We start from the raw sequence: 27,330 nt of genomic DNA, 5'->3' as shown, positions 1-27,330 counted from the left end.
GGGCGATGCATTGAAGGCAACAGAGTCAAGGCCAAATTTAAGCTGGCGGGAACAGCGTTGATTCGTTTGTTCTTTGTGTCCATCTAATGCTCGAGTATGAAATTGGGTCAACAGATATCCGTTTTTACCGTGTTAGCGTTCCAGCAGCCAAGTGCAAGCCTCAGCTCAGCGTGCCGCTCGCAAGGGCCCCAATCGGCAGCCAGCGATCGGGGCGGAGAATTACAGTAAACTCCGGCCAGCCGCCCACCCGCAGCGGGCTGGTTACTAACCAACACTCAAGATCCATGAATCCAAACTCAACAATGCCTCTTATCCTGACGAGTCCCCATGAACGACTTACCCTCTTTTGTGTTTTAGAGTTTCAGTAACGTCTAGGGATCTTCAGCAGAGTCATCATATTCGAGGAGGGGGCAAACGTGCCCTTCTTTATGAAAGACAATGCTGAGGCGTAGGTTTGAAGACAGCTACCTACTGCTGCTGCTCTCTCCGTGCTCGGACCTTTGTAAAGCCCTGTATATAAACGCCGGCCCGCCTTTCCTTTTTCATGATCGACAGGCAACTTTGTAAACGCCGCTCCTGCCCGCCGTTCGCAAGCAAAGCAAAGCAAACCCGATCCACTGCAAACCAAGATTGTAGCTCAGGAGGAAGGAACCTGATTTGATTCTTGAGAGAAAGAGCCAAAAAAACCCCTCATTTTCATTTGCGCACCACGGTAGCAATGTCGTTGTCTTGGACAACGCCTACAAACGCCGTGCCGCCGCCGCCATCCATCAGCCGCCCTCACCGTCCCGAACCCCCTGCAAAATGGGGTGCGGCGTGTGCCCAGTGTGCGGTAGCCAAAGCAAAGTGCCTCCGCCCGGCTGGCTCGACGGATCCCAAGTGTGAGAGGTACGTCATGTTGTGCATCCTCCTTCGTTGCTTTTGTGTACATGGCTCAATATGTCGGTTCAAAGGTGTCGAAGGCTGGGTAAGGAGTGCACTGAGAAGATACGCGGGCCGCGCAAGAGGAGAGAGAATAAGCCATCGTGAGTACATACCCTTGTCTTCTTCATCTACCTCTCTCCTATTCTTGATATCGCTCTTGAGTTGCATCAAGGTATTATCATGATCTGATGGCTCGGCTAACATCGGTCACAAGAAAAACGGCACAACTAGAAGAACGTCTGAACAGTCTCATCAGAGCATTGCAGGGGTCCAACGACATCACCGCAACAACCAATCGACTGTCTATCGATGAAGTAAGTCACCCACTCTTCAACAATCAACCAAATCATCCAACTAACACACAACAGACCTCGCCAGCATCACAAGCCACCACCTCGGGAAGGTCCCCAGAAACGTACGCAAGCACCCCATCCAGGAGCACCTACATCACCATCCCACCTTCCTACAACTCCTTCGGGCCCTCAACATGCATCTGCCGCCCGCCGCCCGGCCAGGTCCCGGGTCCGCTCGACTCGGACGCGACCCTCCTCTCCATTTACCAAGACTCCCTCACCCCGGCGTACCCCTTCGTCGTGATCCCCCACGGCACCGCCCCCGCCGACCTGGCCGCGACCCGGCCCTTCACCATGTCCTGCATCCGCATGGTCGCCTCCTTCCGCAGCCTGCGCTCCATGCAGGGCCAGATGTACCGCCTCAAGGCCCACGTCGCCGACGCCATGATCCTCCGCTCCGAGCGCTCGCTCGACCTCCTCGCCGGGCTCGTCGTGATGCTCGGCTGGCATCACCACCACTGCTTCGTCCACGCCCAAATGCAGAACCTCGTCGCGCTCGCCGTCACGCAGGCCGCCGAGCTGGGGCTCACGCGCAGTCCGGGGTACCAGGAGCGCACGAAGCTGTTGGTCGAGAACCTTGGGGAGGTGAGGGAGAGGACGAGCGAGCAGAAGAGATTGCTGCTTGCGGTGTGGTACTTGAGCTCCACGTAAGTCGGCGACCCCCTGGTCATCTGTTCGTTTTATCGTGTGTTGCTGACCTGTCTGCAGGATATCCATCGGCATGGGGCAGATTGAAGCTATGAAGTTCACGCCATACATGCGCCGATGTCTTCGCGAGCTCGAGATGACACAGGAATACGAATCGGACACGTATCTAGCCTACCTCATCAGGATACAGATCCTCTCCAGCAAGATCATAAGCCTATCCCAACGCAACGACGAAGACGAAGAGGAACCCGAAATAGTACCCAGAGCCCCCTTTGCAGCATACGCCTCTGCATTTGATGCAGAGCTAAACAACCTCATCAAGAGCATGCCACTAAGGTTACAAGAAGACGGTACGTTCCCTCCCGCAGCCCCTTGAAGTGTGCCTTTCTCAACTCCTCTGACGAAACAAACAGAACTCATGCGTCTAACCATAAACACCGTCCGCCTCCGCATCCACGAACCCCCAAAACTCGACGCCGCCCTCCTCTCCTCCCTCTCCAAGTCCTCCATCGCCGCCGGCACGCCCTCCCCGCTCGACTCCTTCTACCAATCCAACGCCGCCCTGCGCGCCTGGTTCGACGAGTGGCTCAGCCAGCCCATCCCCTCCTACCCCTACATCACCCTCCCCGTCTCCCTCAACGTCATCCACGCCATCACCATCCTCGGCCGCTGGGCCAAGCTCCTCCTCATCGGCGACCTGCGCCGCCCGCGCGCCACCGCATCCGCCCCTGCCCCGGATCCGCCCCAGGACCCGTCGGGCAACTACAACAACCCCTCGCCGCTCGACTCCGCCACCACGCCGGGCACCACAAGCTCGACGTTGACGGGCACCTCCTCGCTGTCCTCGGCGGCCTCCACTGAGAGCCAGCTGGCGCAGGCCATCGCGACGCTCAAGATCCAGCTCGCCACGCAGCCAGCGCTCAGCCTCGACGTGCCCGGCATCCTCGGCCAGATGGGCAGCGCCATGGAGCAGGCGGCCGCGTCGCTCGCGGTGCACAGCGAGGATCCGCCCGGGGTGGGACATAACATCTGGTCCCTCACCGCCGCGAAGCTACGGATTGCGCAATTGAAGATTGAGCAGTGGGCGGCCATGGTGGCGGAGGAGGAGGACGACGACGAGTCGGGCGGGGAAGAGGAGGAGGAGGAAGAGGGGGTATATGAAGGTGTTGCGGCGGAGGTGGGCCAGGATGATATGCAAGGCGTCATTGACGGCGCGGCTGCTGAGAAGACTGCTGTGCCGTTTGTGGGGTCTGCGAGGGACCTGGGTATCTTTGAAGACAGCTGGGGCGGCGGGAATCCCATGGCGGGTGCCTTTGACAATCTGGGCCCCTTTTCTTGGATGGACGGCATTGGGGATTGGGGCGCCGCCATGATGGGCTCGACACATCAGAACAGATAGAGGTGGTCGTTTGAATGTTGTCATGCTGTAAGATTATGTGACGTCTGCTGTGTGTTACGGCGTACACCATCGGAGTTGTCCTTGACGGGCGGGCGTGCTAGGTTTTGCATCGTTCATGACTTGCGTTCCCAAACTACGGTTAGATTTCTCTCGCTCTGTAACCCAGATCTAGAATTATCCGCATAATTGTTTGACTATCAACCCGCTATCACGAGAACAGACTGGAATGCTTTGTAAGTCAGCAAACTCGCTGAAATTCATCAGCAGTACGGTTCGACGTCCCTCGTCGCATTGGCTCCCAGGCGCCAAGAGCCCACTAATCAGTCGTCTTAGGGGCGTTGTCTGCAACAACTCAGACGATGGTGAGCTCTTCATCTTAGATCATGCCGCTGTCACTACCGAAACATGTATTTAAAAGAAGCTGCCACTATCTCATGATGAAGGAACCAAATGCTGTGGCGTTGTCTTTAGAATTTTAGGTGAGAGTGCGAGCTCATCTTGGGTTCAGTCGTTACATAACTCTCTTGGGTTCCTTTCCTTTATCCTATTCCTCGTCGCTGCTTCGTCCCTCTTCAATACTTTGATAAACTCATGAATATCTGACGCAGAATAAATAGTAGACAGTGAGAAGGATCAAGCGAAGGTGGTATAGTAAACAGCTCCCTTGCTGTCTCCGTCTCAGTCTGGCGAGCTTGAAACTGGTCCCAGGGGTTGCGGTAAGAAACGAGAGCGTCATTTGTTCAAACAAATATCATGCAAACAGTGCATTTGTTCGCGCTGATGGAACTCTCCATCGAAGAAAGATTCCTCTGTTTTAAGTACAGTTGTGGCAAGGGGCGCATTGTGTCTATGTACAAAGTCTAGGATGGTTCTACATTAGCGTTACCTCTACCTCAAGGCTATAAATGCAAGGCTATGTAGGAGGAGTTGTTGGCAATATAGACAATCATGTCTCTCCTCTAATGCTTTGCGTCAACACGATATGGAACAAACCATCTGATAAGGTTCACTGGAAGGTTTCTACGCTACTCGCTTTTGTGCAATTCCTCGACAACATCATCTGACCGCCTGGGTTCCCAGCGCGGATAATATGAGGACGACAACCACTCCAGCCAGTGCTTAGACATGAGGAGATATGATGATTAGAGATAGAGGCTCGCTTGGGGTTTCTTCTCAGGAACTCATGCAGGTTGACACCAATTAGTCATTGTGTTTTTCTTCGGCAGATATGGAGACAACCCTCCACTTGTTTACGGAATAATTCTTCTGTGGTATGGGCTAACTTTTAACACTTACGGGGGCAGCTGTGTCCACATAGTTTCAGCAATCAGCAGGTAGGGGAGCAACAGGATATGAGTGCGAGTCACCAAAGCCCATCTCGAGCCAGCTTCAAGAGTGCATTTCCTTCTCTAGCTGATGCAGGTGCAGGTTTGAGAAGCCTGACAGTGCGGTCACATTGGGCCTCTGCTACTGGCCAAGTTCAGACCTAGACCTTTATTCCAACTTCGGGCAGAGTCGTCTCTGCAAAGGGTGGCATGAGCCTTTTTCTGCTTTGACGAGACAATTGTGTACGCCTCTGTTTAAGGAAACCCTTCCCAGACCACCTATTTCTCAACCACCACCCAAAATTTCCGTTGTTGGTGGTGATATCCAAAGCTATTAGCTGAAACCACATCTTCTGGGCAGGAGCTGAGTGGTGCCATCCGAACGGGGAACCAATGGCCGGAATGCCTCGCCGCAAAGCCTCTACTGACAGTAAGATCCTGTCGTTAGTCATTTCTGCTACCTCTCATCCTCTTATTCCTTTCTCACAAAATGTGATTTCCGACGGTAACTGCCTACGCAGTCTTGGCCTGAGAGAGCCTGTTAAACTCCAACAAAAGACATCTCCCGCGACATTGCTTCAAAATCCAGACCGAAAACACGTGGAAGAATTGATCATTGCGTATCAAGTAATGTTAGGTGACAAGCTCTGATATTTAAAGCGGCAATAGCAGCTAAAGTCTATGCGCATTGGTCTAGCCAGTGTAAGGGGAAGCTCAGAGTGGAATCTAACACAATACTTGACAGGAGCAGGGCGCCCGGTCTGTATATAAACTTGTCTTGTCAACTTCGTCCAAAAAGCAAAGGGGCCAGCCAAATCACAACCAAAGCAGCGCTGGGCAAGTGAACTGAGGCGTCTGCCAAAGTTCTGCCAACGTGCTGTGGTCAGTATACACAGTATCTCTCAATCACCGCGCCCACAGCATGCCAGCGTCCACAGTTTTCATCAGAGTATCCCTCATGAATACCGCACTTACACCAACGGTGGTGTTCCAAGATGGCAAAGTAGACTTATCTATGGTTGGAAAACAGTACGTTGCGCGACAGGCCCAACTTCTCCATCTGAGGGATCATGATCGCTATTGTCACTGTGCTCGCTGATTGTTCTGCCGTGGGAACACATCGTCATTCCACGACGACGCACTTATATGAAATATTGCATACTTCGTAGAGCTCGCCTATTCATGTCGGCTTGCGCTGGTTCATTGTATTCGCGCAAGGTGATTCAGTTCGCCTTGCATAATTGGGAAGTCAGGCTTCTCAGCTCAAGAACAAGAGTGCCATTCTCTCCCATCAATAGTTACGAGGATCACGAGGTCTTCCATCCTACATCTACGTTTGACGAGTAGGATTTCTTACAAGTGGTGGAAAACAGCACGCACGTGGTGCTATTATCACGTACTTAAAGAGTCATCGTATCCTACTGTCCAATTGTCCAGTGATAATGGCTTGGACATATGTGAAGATGTTCTTAACCACAACCAGGATATCATGGACTCTTACGCCCAATTTGCTCACATGGAGCAGCAAATGCACGTAACAATTGCATCAGATAAGGCTCACATTGCCCCCTTTCCTCCCCCATCGCCGTTGGCGTATGAGCAGAGAATACTTGAACACCAAATACATATCCCCCTTCTGCTGGTATGCCATACCGTACGACGCATATTCCCATCCTTCACCACATGAATGAGCCCCTTCCAAGTCCAAGTCCTAAATCTTCACAGCTCCCATTGCCCTCTCAGCATTGTTTTTTTCATGTGGACATCTTGAAAGCTCTCTCAAGTCGGACCAGAACCCAGAGCCCCCCTTTCCCAGTTTCCCAAAGACCTATATAACCAACGTACCTGGTATCACATCTCGAGGCAAGAGGCAGACAATACTGCTTGTCGAATCCCCGCGTCAACGACCTCTTAACCTCAGCTGTATGATGATCGAGGCAGGGGGGGGGGGGGAAGAGTGCTGTGTACATGAACACACCACTGACAAATCAACGACCATATTGCGTGTGGAAAAGCCTTATACACGAGCAGCGACAGAGATGACCGACAACGAGATCGCAAAAGATATGACAAGGAGGCAATGTGGAACGGAGGCAGTCTCTCGAGAAGAGTGGAAGACAGCCCGAAGGAGAAAAGCTCTCAGAAACTCCTTGGTGAGCATTGTCCGGCAAAGCAGTCATTGGCCTTCCCAGCACCAAAATCCATCGGTCTCGCCATATATCACCATTTCGGTCACTATATTATCATACATGCTTCCGAGTGACGGCTTCGTGCTCAGCTCGCCATGATCGTCTCACTCTTGTCATCAGCTACCGAGTCAAGTAACCTCACCACCCAACCTCATACATCACACAACTCGTCAACTCTCTCGGTGTACTAATCCTAAATCAACACCTCACCCTCCCCTCAGACCGCATCTCCAAACATTCAAAGCGTAATGTGTCCTACCCAACCCACTGCCCCGGACCATTCCAACCCCCTGGGACCTCGCACATGCAAATCTCGGCAGCATCCGCCCTTTCCCTTCCCAGGGGGGTCCCCAAATAGGCATTCCGTCATCTCGCCTATCCTCCAGACCGACATGGCATTTGACATGGTGAAATTGTTTAAAAAAGGCCAGCCAGCCAGCCCCGGAGCAAAGCACAGGCGGTGGGACGGCAACACGAGTCGGGCATCGCGACGATGCGTTGCAATCCGGTCCCAATCCAGCCAGCGCAGAGAGCATTCTAGCCCGTTTGCCCCCCTCTAATGCATGTCAGGAGATAAAACCACAAAATTCAAAAGGCCTCGACATATTAAACCTGGTCCCCGTTCCCCTTACGTTATTATTCGCAGCCCAGCGAGAACAGTAGAATGATGATGTGCAAACGTCAACCCCGACCTTGGAAGAGTGCCGGATTACCCGCCTCAGTAAGGGGGAATGGGAAGGCGGGAGAAAAATAGACGTTGCGCCTCGCAACGACGCAAGAAAAAATTCGAGAAGCAACATTGCTTTTTCTTGAATACATCCAATCCTCCCAAGGCAGAACCAGCCTGTTGCCGGCGCGCCGTGTGTCCAGATGCGTGGCACCCGCGGAAGCCTTTCCTGGGATTTTAGAGCGACTCAGAAGTAGGCGGGAGCGGAGATGAAAACCCGATTCGACCGCCGATGCAATCGCTGCCGAGACCACCCCAAAAAAGAAGAGGGCTGGGGGCGTCTTCGGCTGGCCATGGCGACTGTGACCTTTAATGCAGCTGTTCATGCCCATCGTGATCTACCGGGGAGGAAAGCAACGGCCGAGTCGTTGAAAGAGGCGAAAAGCCCACTTGCGCTCTTGCGCTGTTGGCTGGAGAGTTGAATACGAAGGTTTCGGTCTTTTGATCACACGTTCTGCTCCTGAGTCGTTGCAGCAGACGCCCCTGGTGATAAGGCTATCAATGGCCTCTTTCACAACGTCCAATCCACTCTGTCACTCCGCTTCAATCTCAATCGTCCCCGTCCCATGCGCCTTGGGTGTCAGGCACAGCGCCGAAATAGCGACAGATGTTCCCCCTTGTTCGACGGCCGTAAGGCATCGCGCAATCGGAGAATTAGGGCGGAGAGCTGCCTCGTGGTTTGCAGGAGATTGAGACGGCCACGCGCGATTGCGACGGGCCCCAGGGAGCCAATTGGCCCACGGGTTTCCAAGGTCTTGACACAACAAGTGGAGGACTCGCATTTACCTGCTTGAAATGGGCCGTATCTCGCAACGAGAGGAGGCAAGCTGTTCGCGCGCGAAATCTTGTTTTGCGTGCAGGTGCAGGCTTACGGTGGGGGAAACCGGGCGTGCGCCTGTGGCTTGCAGATGCGAGAGTGCAAATCTGCCCAATCCAGCCGCAGAGGCCACCGGTGCTGACCGGTTTGGGGGGCAGCCGTGTCTGTCGCGTGGAGGAAACGAGGTAACGCGTAAAGTGGTTTTATTATTCGTTGAATTTGCACGCTTGTTGGTGCTTTGGTAGCATCATGCTTCGTTTGCCCTCGTCGAAGACGTCCTTTTAGTGGCTGCGGTTGGGTTGGCGTGCAACTCAATTGAGGAATGTATTGTGGTGGTTGTTCAACTAGTTCCAATTTCCATCCGAGATCTCGAGGGGAGACCCCTGGCAATATTGGACAACTGGCAGACATGACAATCAAACCTGCCTGCTTGCAGCAGAAGCATGTGCTTGTGTGTCTCTCGGTTGTTGATGTTGCGATGTTTGCGACGCAGCGTGGAGTTGATGTTAGGACGAACGGACGCAACGCACGTCCAGAACGCGATATGTCGGTCAGCTATTATCAACACGTCTGATGGGATGTTCATGTCTCGGTTCATGTCTCGGTCGGCGCTGCTGCGCTGATATCACCAATCTCGACGACACCTGCGGAACCCCAACCAACCAGCCCCCTAAGGGTAGCCTGCTTCAGCAAACATGCCCGAGCCATGTTCCATCATCCATGTCTGTGCGGGATGGCATCAGGATGTCTTGCTTCCAGACGCTGGGACGTCGGCCGTCCGGTGAGCGACTGGTGGGTGAAGTGATTGACCTGGCACGGATGGGGACGATGATAGGACCTCTCGCCAGCGCCGTCATGTTTGTATTTCGAAACACGCCGTTATTCCAGCAATGATCTAGAAATAACGCGTGCAAGACGCGATCTGCTGGCTGGCGTCAGCGTCGCAACCCGTGCTCTAGAGCCGATCCTGGCTGGAGGCGACGAACTCCTGCGCATCTTGTGCCCTTTTGAGGCATTCAGCTGCAATCCCAAGTGCCGCAAATGCACACTTGCCCTGCTGATTGCTCCGTTGCAGCCGCCGAGGCAAATTCGCCCAGGCGCTGGCCCCGGCAAAAGACTGCGCAATGGTGTTACAGGCCCGGCTGACACCCTCTACGAGGACCCGGAATAGGCAGGCCGGTCGGCGCATCCGGTGTCCCGTCTGTGGGGGATGTGTCGGGGTGCGGTGGGTCGTCCGCTGCTGCAGGATTCGGGCCCTGGGGAAACAATCATGAAGATATGGAGCCAACAGGCAAGATTCCTTCAGTCATGTTTCCAGTGGGCAGGCGAGGGCTTTGGATCTCCAAATGAGCCTCAATTGATTCCCAGAACAATACCACAAGCCGAGGAAATCCGAGAAGCCGGTTGCTGGGGGCATTCGGTGGGTGCTCAGGCCAGTTCGTGATAGCTTCTGTGGGGAGCGTAAGGACCGGGGCAGCAGATTTCTCAACCCGTAAGTCATGATGACGAGCATAGGGGTTCTTTTTTCCTGCGCCGACCCGTAGCGAGTGGCACGGCGCTGACGAACTTGTGCTGGAATCCGAGACGGCACCCGTATCCACGATTAAAGCGCCCTCAAATGTTTCTGCCAGATTGGCAAAATCTCCTCTGTTCCACAAGAATCCACTGCCGTATATCTCTAGGACGGCAGCATGTGTCTGTTGCTCGGGCGTTCGCAGTGACGATCCGTTTCCTGGGTTCTTTAATGACGACATGTTTGTCGCCAGACTAGGACATTGAGAAAAGCATCGGCCAGGTGTCAAGAATTGATGATGGCTATCAACCTCGCGGACATCCGCCCGTCAAAAAGTGAGGTGGCTGGACGCTCAAGGCTGAAATTGAGCGAGGCGCCGATCGTTTGCCCGTTCGGTAACCGTAGATGGGACGACGTGAGCACGGTGCAGACCTCATCTACCGTTTCCGTGGTGAATGAAAAGCCGCGATAGATGACCTTCCCCAACATCGGCCTGGAATTATAGTACGAAACGCCACGCCACGGCTGACAAGGGCAACGACGCCGGTTGAGAACATCGTTCGTTCGACCAGGCATCGGAAGCGCACCTCGCCTGCTGAGCAGTAGGCGCAGCTCTCCTAAGGAAAGCCTCGATGCACCCTGATCCTGGGGAATAGCTCCAAGAAGCTCCGAAAAAGCTCCAATGAAATCCCATGGTTGGCAGGTCCATCAATTGCGTTCGGTCGGCATGGCGTTTCCACGACCGAGCTGTTCTCCCCGACGACAAGCCGCAGGTTCTCCACTGCCATTCCTATCCTTGGAATAAAACCAATAGGTAGACGGCCGGCTGCGTGAACCGCTCAGGTTCGCTTGGCATGGCTTCTTCAGAACTTCGGAAGCTAGGCAAGACCTGGGCTGAAGGTATGCAGCTTCGCGTCATGACACGAACTTCGCGGCCAGGCTTCTGCAGCTCGCCAAAGGCAACGCTTCCGCGCAGCCAATCTGTGATATCCGCGGCCCGAGCTGGGGTAAGATCCAGGGCTCCGAGACCTTGAAAGCTGCAGTTCCTGTGTGGCCAAGATGATATGGCGCGGTTCGTCAGCAATCACGAATTTGAATGTCGCAACATTGACTGATCATCCATCGGCGATGGGATGCTGCGGTTGATGTTGCTAGGGTCGATTGGCTAGTGACAGGCGAGGGGATACAGGCCTAACCCGTCCAGAAAGTTACTTTGATAGGTGTCCGAGCGGCTGACGGCGTGTCTGATTCGGGGCATTTGGAGAACCACCAGGGGTTGCCTTTGGGCCGCGATCTGGGCCTCTAGCAGTTGTGTAGCGCGTTGTTTGTGCCTGAAGTAGAGTTGATGATTGATGATCATTGCAGATGCCACGCGACGGTGCTACCAGATCTGCCTCACTTGGAATATCCGTTGCTGTATCGTAATCACGTTGCCGTGCCCTGTCTTAGACAATATGATGTGGCCTTCTTAGCTTCGTTTGAAATCCAGCCGTGGTCGACGGCCATGTTGAAGTTCTAGAGTGCAACAAGTGTTTAACACGCCATTCTTCAGAGCTCAAACAGAGCGCGTCGAAACATACGGCGATGGTCTTCATAGATCGCGGCGGCTGTTGACGCGAACCCACCGACAAGACGCTTTCAGCTTCCCCGCGAGCACGAATCGGGCGTAGATACGACGTTGTGTAGCTGCGCAGTTGCAGCGGCGAAATCGTTTCCTGGAAAAGGCCAGTCATGAAACACAGACAAGGCATGGAAGAGTTGCATTGGCGAGTGCGACGGTTGCCATTGGAACCAACTGGCAGGCGAATTCAGTTTACACGGCCTCACACCATAGGCTCGCGTGAGTGAGAGCGGTGCTACGGCATGATTCGATATAGAGTGCCTGATGGTCCGGTTTCGCGCTGCTCTTCCCATTTTTGGCGGAATTGCAGACACCGTGAGCTCCGAACAAAATGTGTGCTTTGGCAACGAACGCTCTGTCAATTGGCAATTGGGCGACAGACGCCGCTGAGAAAATGATGGGATGGCAGGTGGCCTGTGTGCGGCTATTCCCTCGGTTCCGTCAACGGCGGCCCAACGCTTGGGACGTTGGCTGCTCCTGTCGACGGCCATTACCGACATAGCCTTTGCCTGAGGTTCGACGGCAGCGGGCGTGCAATATATGGCGTTCCAACGCAACGCCAACATATGACCTCTGTGCCGTTATTCAGGGTTCAATTGGCTTAATTGGAAGCACAATCAAACCCCTAATGCGGATACCGGAGCTCTGTGTTCGCGGACAGCACTCCAGGCCCACCCGGGTCACTGGTCCGTCGAGCGGCGTATTCGCAGGTGTGATGTGATGGCAATGGCAGTAATAGCGGCCATCTTAAGGGTTCGGGGGCCCGAGCTGGAGGTTTCGTTCTCGGAAAATCTTTCTTTTTCGCAGGGCCAGGCCATGTGCTGGACGTGAACCCTTGCAGAGACGGCTGGGCGGGATATTGTGACAGACGGTGCAGCGGCAAGGGGAAAAGATTGAGGTGCAAAAATCTCTTCGTAACGGGCCAACCCGATTTGTTGCGGACGGGGTTGCAAAAAGGGTCCGGAAGTGAGGGAAAAGCTGCTTGGCTGGCACTGGGGAGAACATCGTCGTCAGAGCTCCAGAAGAGGAGGCGTTTTGCTGGGACAGGGTCTGCAGCAGTGCAAAGGGGTTGGGGCGACTGGCGACAGGAGACAGAAACCGTCAGTGTCTTGGGATGAACTGCAGGGCGCCCATTCCACCGTACGAGTTCCGACCCGACGTGATGGCAGCTTCCGCGTCTTGAGATGGACAGACGTCCGTGTGCTGGAAGGTGGCCAGTTGCTTGCAGTGAGTTGTAGGGAAGTTGCCTGTTGCCGGTAGAAAGCCATTCAACCGGAGCTTCCCAACTGACGATGTCTCCTCCGGTGCACCTTCACTTTTCACAACGAAAGAGACACACGAGACACTGTACCAATGCAGAGGATAAGGTTTGCATTACTAAGGCGGAACATGCTAGGATCGCGCATGGCAAGCACACGGCGTGCACAAGATCTGGCGCTAATCCCGGTCGGGACAAGGGGGGCTCGGCCGATTGGGTGGAACTGGAGACGGGATCGGAATTTTCAACCTTCCTTAGCGTCATCAGCCTCGTGTCTTTTGTGCGGGTTGTTCTGGTTGTGCATCTGAGTGGGCCCCCTTTCCGTGCCGGGGCGCCGGCCTGTGGCTGAAGATGCACCGTGTCGGGACGGTGGTGGAGCACCCGATCACAGTCATGTGGGGTTGTCCCGTTTGACAGCTGCGACCACTTGCAACTTGCAAGCATCTCTCTTGCCTTCCAAAAACCTTCTAGACGACTCCACGAGGGCCCTCATCCCCCTGCATTCATTCAGAATCTGCCAATTCCTCGTTTCGTACGCCTCGCCGTCCCCGAGACCCCATCTCCGAGCTCCTCTGTGGGTGCTCAACCGGAGCAAAAGGTCACACCAAAAAACCATCGAGCCAACCCCGTCACGTCTATTTGTGAAGCGAAGCTCCAAATTGCCCTGTCTGTTGAGACTATTGATTTCCTACCATGCCGTGTACGACGACATCTGGCAACGCCGCCTCAAGAATGTCAGCGATCCCTTTCCTCTCGGGTGGAATGGCCCGTCAGGGTCTGAGACAAGGCAAGCACCTAGGCAAGCCCGCCGTCCTCCCCCGGCCGAGAATTTGCGCGCCAATGAAGGCTTGCCGACTGACCGCTGGAAAGTCGGTTGTTGGGAGAAGCAAAACCGCAATTCCGGCCTGCTGAGCCGTGCCGCCACCAAATGTTCGCCTTGCGGCAACCAGGCCGTGTCTCTGCTTCGCCGCTCGGTTTCGCTGGCGACAAGAGCGGTCAAATGCTCGCAACGACGCCTAAGGTGCTAATCCAACCACTTATCAAGGGACATGTCGACAATTTGATGCACCTGCTGGGTTTGGCCAAGCCAATTGTCTATCAGGGGGTTCAATGCAGTCTGCCAAACGTCATGGGGTTGAACCTTGGCCTAGACAGCGGCTGGCATTGACTCAACCCAGGCGACATCCGCATGCCTTAGTCAGACACCGAGTGACGTCCGCAAACACCAACCATCGCCACCATTCTCCCCGCAGACCCTGCGGTGCACAGGCAAACCACCTCACGCATACCGCTGCATCAATAGTTTGTCGGTGCGAGTCCCCACGGACAGACCGCTACGTTCCAGCAATCAGAGTCTTTTGATGCTCAACGGCTGAGTGGACAACGTTGCGGCGACATTTGGGTCCGGGGGGTTGGGGAGGATCTCACGGAGGAGCCTCGGGCCCCCAACGGCAGTCACAACGGCGGTCAAAACACTGCAGATGCGGTAAGAGAGGGGAAGAGAAAAAACCACAGTCTTGGCATTAAGGGACTTGGTGCGGAGGCTCTGCAAAAAAAAATCTGCACGCGTTGCCGTTGAGACGAATTACCTGATGGGTCGAGGAAGAGGAGCAAAAGTGAAGAAATTTTTTTGATATTGGAGCTTCACGATGCACTTGAGCCGCAGCTGCCGCGGGCCGTCAAAGCCATTGACAAATCACATCGAGGCAGATGGCGAGCAAGAAAAAAAGCTAAATGGTGTCACGAAGCGGCAGACCGGGTACGAAATCGCGGGGCCGACAAGGGTTTCTCGACGACGGGGACGGGCTGTGGTTCCCAAATTTTGGCGTCGTGCAGATAGCTGCAGTAGCAGCACCAGCAGCAAGCTGTGTGGTCCATTCTGGCCACCTCCGAAGCTTCGGGTCACGACGCACGCGCTCGCGTGAGGTCATTCCAACGAGTCATCTTGGCCAAGCCCCGCGCCGTTACTTGCAGCAGCTTCTGGGCCAACGTCTGACTTTGGTTGATCGAGGCCGGGGACTGCTTGCTGGCGCCGTGATCACCGCCGAGGCTTGCGGGTACAACCCGTCAGAGAGGGAGAAATCGTGCGGCATACGGCTCTCATGAGAGGGGCTGGAGGGGTGGCTGAAAAAAACGGAGTCGTGATCAGATTCTTTCTGCGGTCGCCGACGAGGTGCAGGCGGACGGCGACTGGCGGTGATGACAATATCGACGACAAATGGCTTCGATGGCCTGCATGAGGAAAATTCTGAATGCATTGTCGCGTAGGAGCCGACGTCTCTGTGATGCCACGTCCTCCAAGCCAAGCATTATCTCTGCGGCAAGGCATGTGTGGCTGAAGTCGAAGGTTCAATATACAATTTTAACGCCACAGCTGCTATATTGTTATCACCTCGGATTAACGGACAACGTACAAGACATCTGGTGCTTCAAACAGACAACAATGAGACCACTACCCAAGCTTCGAGGGGGCTTCCTGAAATTCAGGGTCCAGGCCTTCGCAAACGGGTCCGACGCCCCGGTTTGAGGCTTCAAAAACTTGCCGTTCATGATGGATATCGAACAGTCTCCACTGCGGGGGCAACTTTTAGAGGAAACGCTCCCGGACAAGCGTCGCTGGTGTGGCAGACGCGTTGAAATCTCCAACACGCTCCACAGTTGCACGAGGGCGTGGAGTACGAAAAGACAGACGTAGGTACGTTGGTTCGTAAAACGTCACCGCCATCGAGAACGAGACGCATGCAACCACTTTGGTACTACATGTACCTACATCCTGCATGCAGAAAAAGAGAGAATCCAGCCCCAGTCACGCGAAGGAGAGAAAAAAAAAAATTGGGCGACGCGAATGGATTCAAGTTGAGAGGTTTATGCGAGGTCGAGTTTTTCTTTCAACCTCTCGCCTTCTGGGGCTGGGGAACACGGTCTGTTCCGCCGAGCCACGTCGACGGTTCGAAACCAATGTCGGTGCGAGTCTTCGGAGATACGCAACGCGCTCTTGCATGCTGCAGATCATGGCTTGGACCAACTCCGGCCGTTGGACCAAAGATAACGGCACCTGCTGATCAATGATGATACGCCCGGCGGTTCGATTGCGTGCCTTGACGCTCTCTCGCACATCTCCAGTTGGCCTAATCTAGCTGAAGACGTGCAGGAGGCATATTGCTTGATTTGCCGTTGCCCAATTGGTCCCTCCAGATAGATGATTGGCAGCACGACAGCGTCACCATCTTGGGGAGGGGAGGGGTCGAGGTTCTACGGACCCGGCGCTCCGGTCGTCGTGCCGAGGATCGCCGCCCGTCGCCCGTCGCGTGTGAGAGAGAGGGGCGTCGCTGAAGAGTCGCCAGTCGCGTATCGTGCGCGCGTCGTCGTCGGGTTCTCCAATCTGGGGATGCAGATGCGGGGACCCATCAAAACCTCGAACGAGCCGGCGCACACCCCCCGGGAGAAGGGCGTCGAGTGTAGAAAGAAATGATGCCGACATCTGGCGCCAAAATCCACAATCAACACCACCACATCTCCTGCCTTGCTTTAGCCGCATGCGACGAGGTGTACGGGCTCACGACTGCCTATCTACTATCTACGCAAACCCGGGCTCGCTGGAATCCCCGGACAAGGGCCTTCCCGGGCTACCGAATGGCGCGAGGGGAAGGGCATGGAGGGGGATGAGAAATGGTGTGGGGTGGGGGAACGGCAGAGCATGGCCGGACGCAGCTGGACCAGCGTATCTTGACACTTCTTTTTTCGCGGTTCGCAAGCGAGTGGGATTCTTAGAATCCGGTCTACGAGCAATGGAGGTTCGTGGTCCAATTGACGCTTCGCTGGGCTTATCAGTTGCGCGGGCGTGGTGCTGGTGGTTGGGTGCTACCTCGCCAGTTGGCAACTGGTTCGGGGAAATAATTGCGTGTTCCTTGATTTTTGGGGAGGTTTTTGGTTTTCAGTTTGGGCCGTCTGGAATGGTGGTGTACGGCGGCCGGCGCTGGTTCGCGACGTTCCTGAGCTGAAGGCGGGGGTAGGGTGCCATACTTTGAGTAGCGCTGCTAACTTAGTAGAGGTGGTAGCCATCTGCCAGGGTTATCTGAAGGTGGTGGAAGATGTCGATTTTCGTATGACAGCGAACGGGGTGAGGGGTAAGTGAGTGGCACTAAGTAAAAGCACGCAAGCCTTCAAGGATGAGGTCTCTGGGCGGATTTGGAGTAGGCGCGCTTCTTACTCGTCCAACCTCCCTGCAACCACCAGCCAGCCGGCCTGCCGACCAAGGTTTGTGTCGAGCCTGCTTTGGCTCCTACAAATGTCACTGCAACTGCAGCTGCTGCGTTGGCAGAAGGCAGGCAGCAAAGCAGGTTCACAGGGAGACGGGGTTTCGAAAGCTTGGTGGGTGTGACGGCTCCATTGGCGGTCGAAGCAAGCTTGAAGCCTCCGCCGTCAAAGGGCCGAGGCCAGGACGGCAGCGACCGGTTTTGGAGGCCGTGGGATGGATATCACTGGGTGGGGCCAGATCCGGGGAAGGGCAAGGAGACATGGTGAGGCTTAATGATGGCGAGCCTTCGATATTTGCCGCTGTGGCGATGGCACAGGGTATCTTGAGGCTGTGGACGGACATGACTCCGGGCAGCCTTTGCACTTGAGATGGACTGAGTAGGGGCAGGGGCAAATCCGGGGAGTATTACGTCTGTTCCCAACACTTGATGACAATTACAGGAACGTCTGTCTACTACGGCGCGACCGCGTTGAGGGGTTCATAAAGGACCAACCGCGTAAAGTGGCCGAGACGGGACTACCTTACCTTATTCTCCAACGCAAGCGCCTCTTTCCAATTATCAGACCCAAGAATGGAAATCCAATCCTTTCAGCGGCTTTTTTTTGTCCGTGGGAAGGTCATGTGGGCTGGAGCACTGACCTTTGTTCGTCTGATGTATCAGGTGGGAAAGGGTTTTCTTTCATTTGACAAGCGCTCTAGCCAAGGACAAAGCGGCAAGGAAGGAAGCTTGGTGTTTCTCGAAACGCTTTGAATCAGAGTTGTCCGATTGACTACGTCAACCCGACTAATTAAGCAGTTGCTTGAGTCGTTGAAGAGAGATTTGAGATTGAAGTGAGTGAGTGTTCCATTCAAAGAATAAACGTGGTCTCAGTCGGGAGAGGCGCAGATGTGCAAATGAACTTCCCACCCCGGTGCCCCCCGCCCCTCCTTTTTTTTTTTCCCAGTTTGTCGGCGCCGGTGGGACGGAACCGCGGGTCAGGGGTGTGGGTTTGCCGTGTTGGTTTGGGGGAGCCTCCGGACAGGGGTCCTTTTCCAAGAGAATGTCTCGATGATTGCCGTTGCATTCATTACCGATGGCATCGATTCGATGTGCAGAAATCTCGGACCGTTTGATGACGATGTTGATGCGGCATTGGTAATTGGGGGGTTTGCGGTGGGAATGAATCTATTTTCTTTCCTTTGGTGGTCGAGAGAAGACTGCCCGGAGCACGTCCCCTCGCACCCCCTTCCAGGTACGGTCTGTAACCGTTTTAGGCTGGTGGTTTTGCTCCCGCTGGGGTGCAAGACGATTGATTACCGCCGCCTCCTTTTAGCTGGGACGGAGTATATACCCGCACTCGGAGTTGGGGTTCTTTGCTTTCGGTCATCGCATGATTGTAAGAGGGAATAATGCTTCAGTATGGTTTTGACAAGCGCCGTCGTGTCTTTACTCCTTAGACAGCATATATTCAGGAGAGAGAGGTACGTGGCTAAGGATTGGGGATGAGAAGACGGCATATTTCGCATTGGTTCATCGGGGACCGTAAACGCGGCAATGGCGTTTGATGCGGTTGCGTACTTAGACGCTTGCTTCGATCTCAATGTCTCGTCTGTAGCCGCCGTCGTAAGTTAGGCGGCAGCGATGGTTCAGAGTGTCAATTGGATTTTGGGTGAGATGGGATGACGAGATATGCATGCGCGGAGCCGAACGGGGCGTTTAAATCGGATGACTTGATGTGGTGTCTACAGTGTTGCACTTTTCTCTTGTGAGACATTCAATACTTGATACGCGCCAGCCGATGATGACAAACCTTTCTTTTTTCTTTTCTGTCTATGAGATTTTGAATCTCGATGGGACATCATACCCCGAAAATGGATCGTGCTGCCGATGCGCGGGCTGCAGAAAGCAAAGAAGGCAGGCAGGTCTCAGCTCTGAGACTTGAAGCGGTGACCGGGGTGTGGAAAGTGGTAAGGCGACGACGCAGATCCCGCGCGCGTGGTCATTGGGGGAAAAGCAAAGGTTACAGGGGTCATTGGGTAATCTGGTGCGTTTGTAGGGGACGTCTTTTCTTTTTTCTTCAATGGGTCTTGCAAGCTTTTGGAGCTATGAGCGGTTCGTGTCTTGCGCGGCTACGGGAAGATGGTCACTACTGCAGAGGAGTTTGACGGCGGTGATGCACGGCGCAGGGTGCGGTGGCGGAACGGGTAGAGGGAGGGATAGATATTGGAGCCAGTCTTACAGCGTCCCCCACGCGGGACACGGCGTGCAAGGCAGCAGCTAAATGGATCAGGCTAGATGATTAAAAACAGTCGAACTAGATGGAAAGGACGGACGGAAGCTATGGGATTAGTCTGCGGTGGCTTTTCCCGCTGCGTGTTCCTGGCGGATGATGTGCGTGTGTGTATTTTTGGGGGAGGAGGATTTTCTGGTTCGCGATGATAGATGTGGCTTGCTTCAGGCTTCAGGGGGAGCGCGAGCCCGTTAGGTTTTGGGTACACTAGAAGGGGGGGAAGGGATCGTTTGCTGGCGCGTCTGACGTGCGGAATGGCCTGCTTCTAATGGAACGAACACGCGCGTGAAAGGGGAGGGAGCGAGCCAACCGATCGCGATCTTCTTTTTCCTCCTGGCGCTTGTGTGGCGCGGCGGCGGATCGACGAGAGCGTGTGTGTGTATGTGTGTGTGTATGTGTGTGTGTGCCTGACGATGCGTGCCGGATATCCAGGCGATTGAAAACGGCATAGGCAGGTGGCGTTGGGGTTACTGTCGGTTGGGCCGGGGCGGGGCGGACTATCGTCGTTCGAGTGAGCTGAGCCATGCGGCTATGAAGAGGTTCACTTTACTTGCGCGTCTTGGCGGCGATGGGGCAGTTGGGGAGTTTGGGTTAGAGGGAGGGACGGACGGAGGGTTTGATGGGTTGAGGTGACGTTTGTGTAAATGTACGCACGCATATGCGGGTGAATGAGTAGCTTTGTAGTATCGTGCTACCCGTAAGCTAACCCCTCAGGTGGTGTAAGAAAACACACTCCCGCGATTTTGACGCGAAGATCTGGGATACGATGCAGGCCAAGTGGGCTTTTTTGCAGTTGTGTGAAAATTACTTGGTTTTTTGCCTGCTTCCCTCGGGGAATGGATCGATCGGCTTGGCGCTAAGGAGGCATGTATGGAACACGGGGGAATTTCAGAGACTTGGATTGCGTCGTTGTTGTCTGGTGAATGAACGCCCTTTTTTTTTCTGGGTGGGCGGCGAGAGGGATCCTCAGTTACATACGCATTTTTGCATCACTTCACTCTTTTCTTTTTCCGGTGATGCTGGGCCAGGTAGGGTTGGCTCGAGCTGTTGCAGTGCAGTTCCATCTCGCTTGAAGCAGGCACTGGCACCGGCCTCCGGGTCTGAACGTTTAAGGGGAAAGGGGGGGACAGGACAGGCACAATTGGCGATTGGATTGGACTTTGGATCTGCATGACGGGATCTCCGTGGTATTGCGAATATTACATACGAATGCGTTTATAAGAAGTGAGGTTAAACAGAAAGGAGACATGCGCACATACACGAATAGGCAATGTCGTGTGTGTGGGAAGTGGTTCCTCCTTTCCTTTTTAATGAACGTCGCGGTTTGGGGGGGATTACTTTGCAATTCAAGTTCGTGTTGGTGTCTTGTGATTGGTCCCGTCGCGCGTCCGTGGGAAACGGCGTTCCGGGTTCGGTTCGGTCGCCCTCGTGCTCGGGACCGGGATGTCGGAGATGGTCGAGCGTTCAGGCATTAGGGGGCCAGTGATTGGACGAGGGAGGGTGGGCAGATTGACGACCGTTCCCGGCTGGCTCCTGGAACTTTGGGGGGTGATGAGCATCTTGGATTCAGTGAAGGCTGACTGGGATGTCATTTGACGGGATGAGAGACTCCTCAGTGTGGACTTGTGGATGGTACCGGGAGAGAGATACGATTTGCCAAAAGGAATGGTCGACGACCGTTTGGCGTCTTTATGCTGGGGGGTTCTCTAGGCTTCGGTTGGGAAAAATTGTCTTTGCCCTATGGAGTTGCAGGCATTTGGGTGTGCTGTTTTGATATGCCCGCTGGAATTGGTCTTCGCTTGAGCCGCTGCCCCCTAACGTGCCAGCATTGAACAAACTCATCTTGGAGACATGAGAAAAGGGATCACGATATGGGCTTCCGCATATCTTAATTGCCTGACCTTTAATTCAAAAGCAGCTGGAATCGTTCATCACCGATGGGAAAGGGGACAGACACAGAAAAGGGGAAGGTACCCGAAAAGTACCTAGCGCGGGTGGACACCGGCCCAAGTCATGCCTTGCGAGGTCATGCGAGGTACTTGGATGGGTACCTTTGGGAAGGGCATTGTCGATTGCAATTGGGGACCGGTGGACGATGGAATCCACTCCGACGTAAGCGGCCCAGCCGGTCGTGATTCTTATGTACGGACCGGGGATAGGGTTGCCGACTGGGCAAGCTGGCTGGCTGGTGGTCCATGTCCTCATTTTTTCTCTTGGGAGGAGTTGCGGCATTGGAGATTCCTTGTCCAATGCGAGATGGTTTCCTGTTGCTTGTATTGCATACGCAAGTACTGTGCATGTGAGGAGAAGGGAAACGAGCCAGCCAGGTTTGGGGAATTTCAGTTGGTTCCTGGGTGTTGCGTGCTTTCTTGTTTCGCGAGGCGCGATGGGGGACGATGATCTGGCGTAGGTCTTCCAGGGCCAATTTACTCAAGATGGCCCAATTGACTTTTGAAGACGGTTTGGAAAGGATACACGCCAGGACTTGCGCAAGTCAGATTTCGCTTAACCATTAAACGTTCAGGTATTCGGGACGCCTTACAGATGGGAACTATTGACAGTCTTTCCGGCACCTGGCATGACAATCGACTCCACACAACCCTGCGAATCCTCGAAATCCTCAATCCTCGAATGCCAATGCCAATGCCACACAATCCCCTTTCCGATGCGTCCGGCTTTGGAGGGGCTGAAGTTACAGACAAGCACGGATGGTGTTGAAGAGGCGAACTATTACGACTGCACTCGACTCAATTGGGTTTCAACGCGACTTCAACGCGGTCGCCGAAACTGGAAAATCGAACGGCTCACTTTTTCTTTTGGCAGGCCGTGCGTTTGCCGGAAAGATCTGGTGGTTGTCGGGCTGTTTGATGATGATGAGATGACGATCCATAGCGATGATACCGGACACTTGGCCCCGCCAAGCCTGCGCCTGTCGCTGGTATCTGAAGCAGGATTTCCCTAGGCTCCAGCAATTGCAACTTCAGAAAAGGAGCCGTTGACTGTTCAATCTGAAGCCGAGCCGGTGTGGTGGTGGTGGTGGTGGTGGTGGTACGGTCGACCCTGCGCCGCCTGGCCTGCGCCTGCGGTAAGTGTGGGCGGCGCACGGAAGATACCATTTTTACCATATGCGCAGGAGAACACGCATGACCCTCCACCCCATTTACGACGGGCTCGTTTGGTAAAGGTGTCCGAGGGACGTGTGGTTTTCGCGTTTGCGTGTGGTGTTGAGTTTCTGGAAGTTTTGATGGACGCATGCAGTATTGGCACGCAAGTTAGTAAAGCCAAGTAGCATGGGGACGGGGGCCCGGTTGCAGGTCACGGGCGTTGGGCTCTTGACTCTTGCCCCTGCGCGAGTGACGATCCCGTCATTTTGCGTTTGTAGGCTGTTTTTTTATTTTATTTGATGATGAAAGTGACGGACGAAGCTTGTCCTCAGGTTCAATCCTCAGGCTCCACGAGGTGCAGGTGGTCGGTCTTCTTTGTGGGCGGCCTCGATGGAGACCTGCATCTCGCATTTTTCATGCAAGAAACAAGCTTGCACAGGTATTGGATAGCTGCACAACTGCTTGTCTGGTTGGCGACGAGGCATCTGTCGTTGAAGCACGCTCAGTGGCCCGAGGGCCGCAAGGGGTGGGGGCCCGCCCACCGTTTGCTGGAGCTTCTAGAAGGACGGCCGCTGAATGGATGACGGTCGGTGCGCCGCTGCTGACGGGACGCGACACCTGCAGACGGTCGGCCCAATTGCAGCTCTCGGATTTGCGTCCTGGGTGGAGGCCCGTCCCGGAGAGGCCCGGACGGCATCGACCTTTTTTTCTTATGCCCCAAGACGTTCACTGACGGATGGAATAACAACAAACAAACATAAGACCTACGGGCGAGATTCGAAATTGCGAATAACAAATAACAATAATACGGGCCTCCTCGACCACGACCGCCTGCCTGTCTGCCCTTCTCGATGGCGATGCCATCAGACAGTGGTGAATTGCGATGACGGTTTACGCATATATCAATCGGTGGAGGGCGCCGTGGGAAGAATCAGGCCAAGGAGACGGGAAATGCATCCAATGTCGCTCGCCGTTGAATACTGAGCACACTCTCCACTGTCATATCCGTCTGCTTATGTCATTTCATTGGGATATTCTCTGCATGCCCCCCCAATATCCAAGCCACAGTTACATGACTGTGTGTCGTCCTTCCCGCTCTACTCTGCATATTCTCCACGATTAAACGCACGCCCACGGAGGAGAGGAGGCACCTCGTACGGAGACCAAATCTGCATCATCGTCATCCATCACTTAATGTCGCCAAACTGCCCCAAGATCCACGTCCACGGTCCCCCGATATCCACTACAGAGGAACCTCACGCTTCTTCCAGAAGGACAAGGCGCACGCACACACACACACACACACACACACACCAAGAGCCATCCCCTGCACCGCGTCGTGGCCAATCCCAGCCGGCGCCTGGCTTCCCGTCAATCCCTGCTCCAGACTCTGAACACCACCCAAACCGCGACCACCACACGCACACGCTCACGCTCACGCTTCTTATTACACCTTCCTCCAACCTTGCACACAAACACGACCATTACACGCAAAACCGGCCGCCCTGGACCTTGACCACTCTTACCACCACCACCCAGGACGCAGAATCTCCACCGTCGCTCTCGAATCCACACAGCATATCCGCCTTTTTGCACACTACTACCACCAGCTCGGGAGCATCTTACATATTCTGTACGAATACATGCATTCCCTGAAGCGAGCATAAGCCGCCTGCCTTTGTTCATCAGATCAGTCAGCACATATATCGGACAGGCACCCCGCCAATCATTACTCGCCAGTGCAACTGTCCGGCCGCGTCCCCTGCCTTGGCCAAGTCCTGACATCCAACCAACCAGAAGGCCGCAGAGCCCCTGGGCAAAAAGAACGAACGAACGAACCGTCTCGTCGACGAACCGCTAAAACCATCCGCGACAAAGGGCAATCGGCAACATCAGTTAGAGCCGGGGGGTGGAAAGGAAACGCTCAGCCCAGCCACCGTCGTTTTTCTTTCACTTACTTCGACGACCGGCTCCAGGCTTCGTCGTCGCCGCCGTCGTCGACGCTGACAGCAGCACTTTTGCAGGCTGTTGGCGCATCGGGTTCCACTGGAGGTGTCGTCGTTGGGCCACTCTCAGCAGTCTCTCTTACCCCCCGCTCCACGCCGGTGATCCCGTTCGACGTCTCGCCTCGTGTCTCGTCATTCTTTCTCGCAGCCGGCCCGCCGTTTAGCCACAGAGTCTGACGCCTCCGTGGTCCGCTAAATCGGACGCCATCTAGGGGATTTTGCTTACTTCTGAAGCTCTACGTACCATAGGTATCCCGTCTTCCTTTTCCTTTTGACCCTGGCGGTGGAACACGCTACTGCCAGTGATACACACAAAGACATTTATCAATCTGCGAGTCCTGCCGACGTAGGTAGCTACACGGGTGGCATCATCTGCGGCGTGGCATATCAAGGCTAGGCACAGATACAATACCAACAGGCATAACGGTATTTCGAATAGTGCAGTACGGATACCTATCCAAGAACAAGGCACTGTGTCGGGCTGCTGCACAAAAGCGGTCATTGTGTCGTAAGAGCTGTTGCAGTCAGTCTCCTCAGGCGTCTTGGGGGGGGTGCATCTGCTGGCTCCTGCTCCTGCTCCTGCTCCTGCCTTGTCCTGTCTGCCTCCGGCGTCAGGTCCACGGTGCCAAACGGTTCCGTACCTCCTAACGTACTTGCGCAGTAGCACTTCACCAGCCGCAGCCAATCGACGGCCGGCTCGCGTCTGCTGTAAGGTCCCACCCTGCAAGTCCGCCATCCACTCTCGGCGCGCGCTCGACAGGCATTATCTTAGCTGCTGCTGCTTTCTCTCTCACACTGGACACTGGACGGCGACAGCTGGAAACCGACATTTCGCTAGCTAGGGCAGACAATCAATTGTGTGTGTGTGAGTACTGATACTGAGAAGCGCTTGCTTGCCTGCTGCTGCCCGCGGAGTCTGCTCACTGCCTGTCTGCCTCGTTCGCTGGCATCCGAAGACTGCAGAACAATTCCACTGGAAGAAGTTCTCGAAAAAAAAGAGGGCGAAACTGCGAATCTCCCGTCCATCTCACTCGCATCACATCGCTCACTCAGCCTGCTTCTGTCGCTCCTGCTGCACTTGCAGGGCACATCTGCAAGGAAAAGAGGGCCGGCTCTGCAAGTAAAGTGCGGCAGCAGCTTGGCCGTCCACTCAGCGCACTCACTGAAGCTGCAGCACTGTTAGCAGCTGCTTCAGCATATCCGGTACGTACCCTTTTCCCTCTACAGGTTCCCAAGCACCCTGGCACCCTGGGTCGCGTCCGCGTCGCCGGCCGCACAATTGCCAGCTGCCAGTCCCCAGCAGCATTGCTCCAAGCCCCATCCCCCATGCCCGCCGCCCGGCTCAAGCCTGGTTCGAGCTTGTCCCTTGTCCCTGCCCTGCCCTTGCCTGTCCTGTCCTTCCTGTCCACCATCCATCCACCTTGCACCCGCACCTGCACTTGCACTTGCACTTGCCAGCCCAGCCCAGGAAAGCACCACACGGTACACCCCCTCCCCTCCCCTTCCCCCCCTCTCTCCTTCTCTTTCCCACGCAAGTCGCAGAAAAGGTACCTCCCCAGGCCGCTCCTTCCCACTCTCTCCTAGACCAAAAAGGCCAAAGCTGCAAGTACCTTTTTATTGGAACCGAGGAAGGGGGGGACCTTGCCTTACACTGGAGACTGCAGACTGGGAACTGAAATGGGACTGGGGGGACAGACTCGTCCCTCTCTCTCTCTCTCTCTTACCGGCGGGCTCTCTCTCTCACACACACACCCGTACCCACGTAGTAAGGTACTCCTCATCCTCGCTGAGCGTCGGTGGTGCGGTGCTTGGTTAAAACACCTTCGTTCTCTTCCAATCCTTTTTCATCTCCTCCTCCGCTCTCCAACCCTTTACCTACCCTCTCCTCCCCCCTTCCTTCCTCCCCTTCGACTCTCCCCATCCATTCATTCCCTCTCCGAAGCCAACCCTTCCTGACCTCTTTACTCGCCGAAAACGACTAAAGGGTCTTTCCATTCTCTAACTCAATCCCCCCTCCCAGAGAATAGGAAAAAAGAGGAAGGAAGGAGAGACTTAATCTGGCGACTGTCCTCCCTCCAAAAAGAAGGTTCGGCATCACCAAATCAACCTCTCCCTTCAACACCACCAATCGAGTGCTTCTTCTCCGACGAGAACAAGTACCCCAACCCAACCAACCAGCAGTTAGGACGACCAGCTTCTCCTACACGCAACCTTCCCCATCCCGCCTCCGCTCTCCTCCGCCAAGGTCATTCAAAAGGGTTCACTTGACGACCAACCGCTTGGAGCTGCAATTCTGCAAAGAAGTCCGCAAGACGAAACGCAAGAGCAAGAGACCGGATTGAAAGACAGAAAGAGACATCAATAGTGCAGAAGGCCTTGACTGGTATTTTCTACACTTCTTTTTTTGCATCCCAATCCACCGACGTCCCTCCCGTTCCGCCCCTTCGCCTCGCCCTTCACTCGACACCAGTCCCACGCCCATCTGCGCTGCGACCAGACACCCCCTGAAGAATTCCTCGCTCTCGACCCGAGGAACTCGACTCAGGCCCGACAACGACACGACTCTCATCGGCCCTCCGACGACTGCTCCCTCTCGTTCCGCCGGCCTCCCCATCCGCCCTCATTCCATCTCCGATCCCCTGTGATCAAGGAATTGAAGGTCCCCAAGCTCCGCAGAAGCTGCCAGATACGATTCGCTTCGTCACCTGGCCCAATCGTCGCTCACGGAAAACAAACCACACCTCTCACGAGTTGTCGACCGTCAACGAGAGTCATCATACATGATCCCGTCAGGATTATAGGAGACGTTTTCTCTTTTTGTCCCTTGGGCATCATTTGTGAAGGTACGTTTTGGTGAATGCTGCAATTTCGCGACTTGACATGAATGCAATGTGGACTCTGGATGAACGACTCGACGA

General features: G+C 54.8%; 1 protein-coding gene across 1 annotated transcript; it reads left to right on the top strand.

Annotated features, from left to right (window-relative positions):
• Positions 1-939: 939 nt before the first annotated feature.
• CGCS363_v011148 (uncharacterized protein) lies at positions 940-3,324 on the top strand (the record flags this gene model as incomplete). The annotated part of the gene is made up of 5 exons (XM_036642997.1): positions 940-1,025; positions 1,139-1,238; positions 1,293-1,924; positions 1,986-2,275; positions 2,339-3,324. The coding sequence occupies 5 exons, from the start codon at positions 940-942 to the stop codon at positions 3,322-3,324; spliced, it is 2,094 nt and encodes a 697-aa protein (XP_036492594.1).
• Positions 3,325-27,330: the final 24,006 nt, after the last annotated feature.

Source organism: Colletotrichum siamense (genome assembly GCF_013390195.1).
Source record: "Colletotrichum siamense strain Cg363 chromosome Unknown KSG_Cg363_contig07, whole genome shotgun sequence".
NCBI classification, from domain to species: domain Eukaryota; kingdom Fungi; phylum Ascomycota; class Sordariomycetes; order Glomerellales; family Glomerellaceae; genus Colletotrichum; species Colletotrichum siamense.
This window is presented reverse-complemented; position numbering and strand designations above follow the sequence as displayed.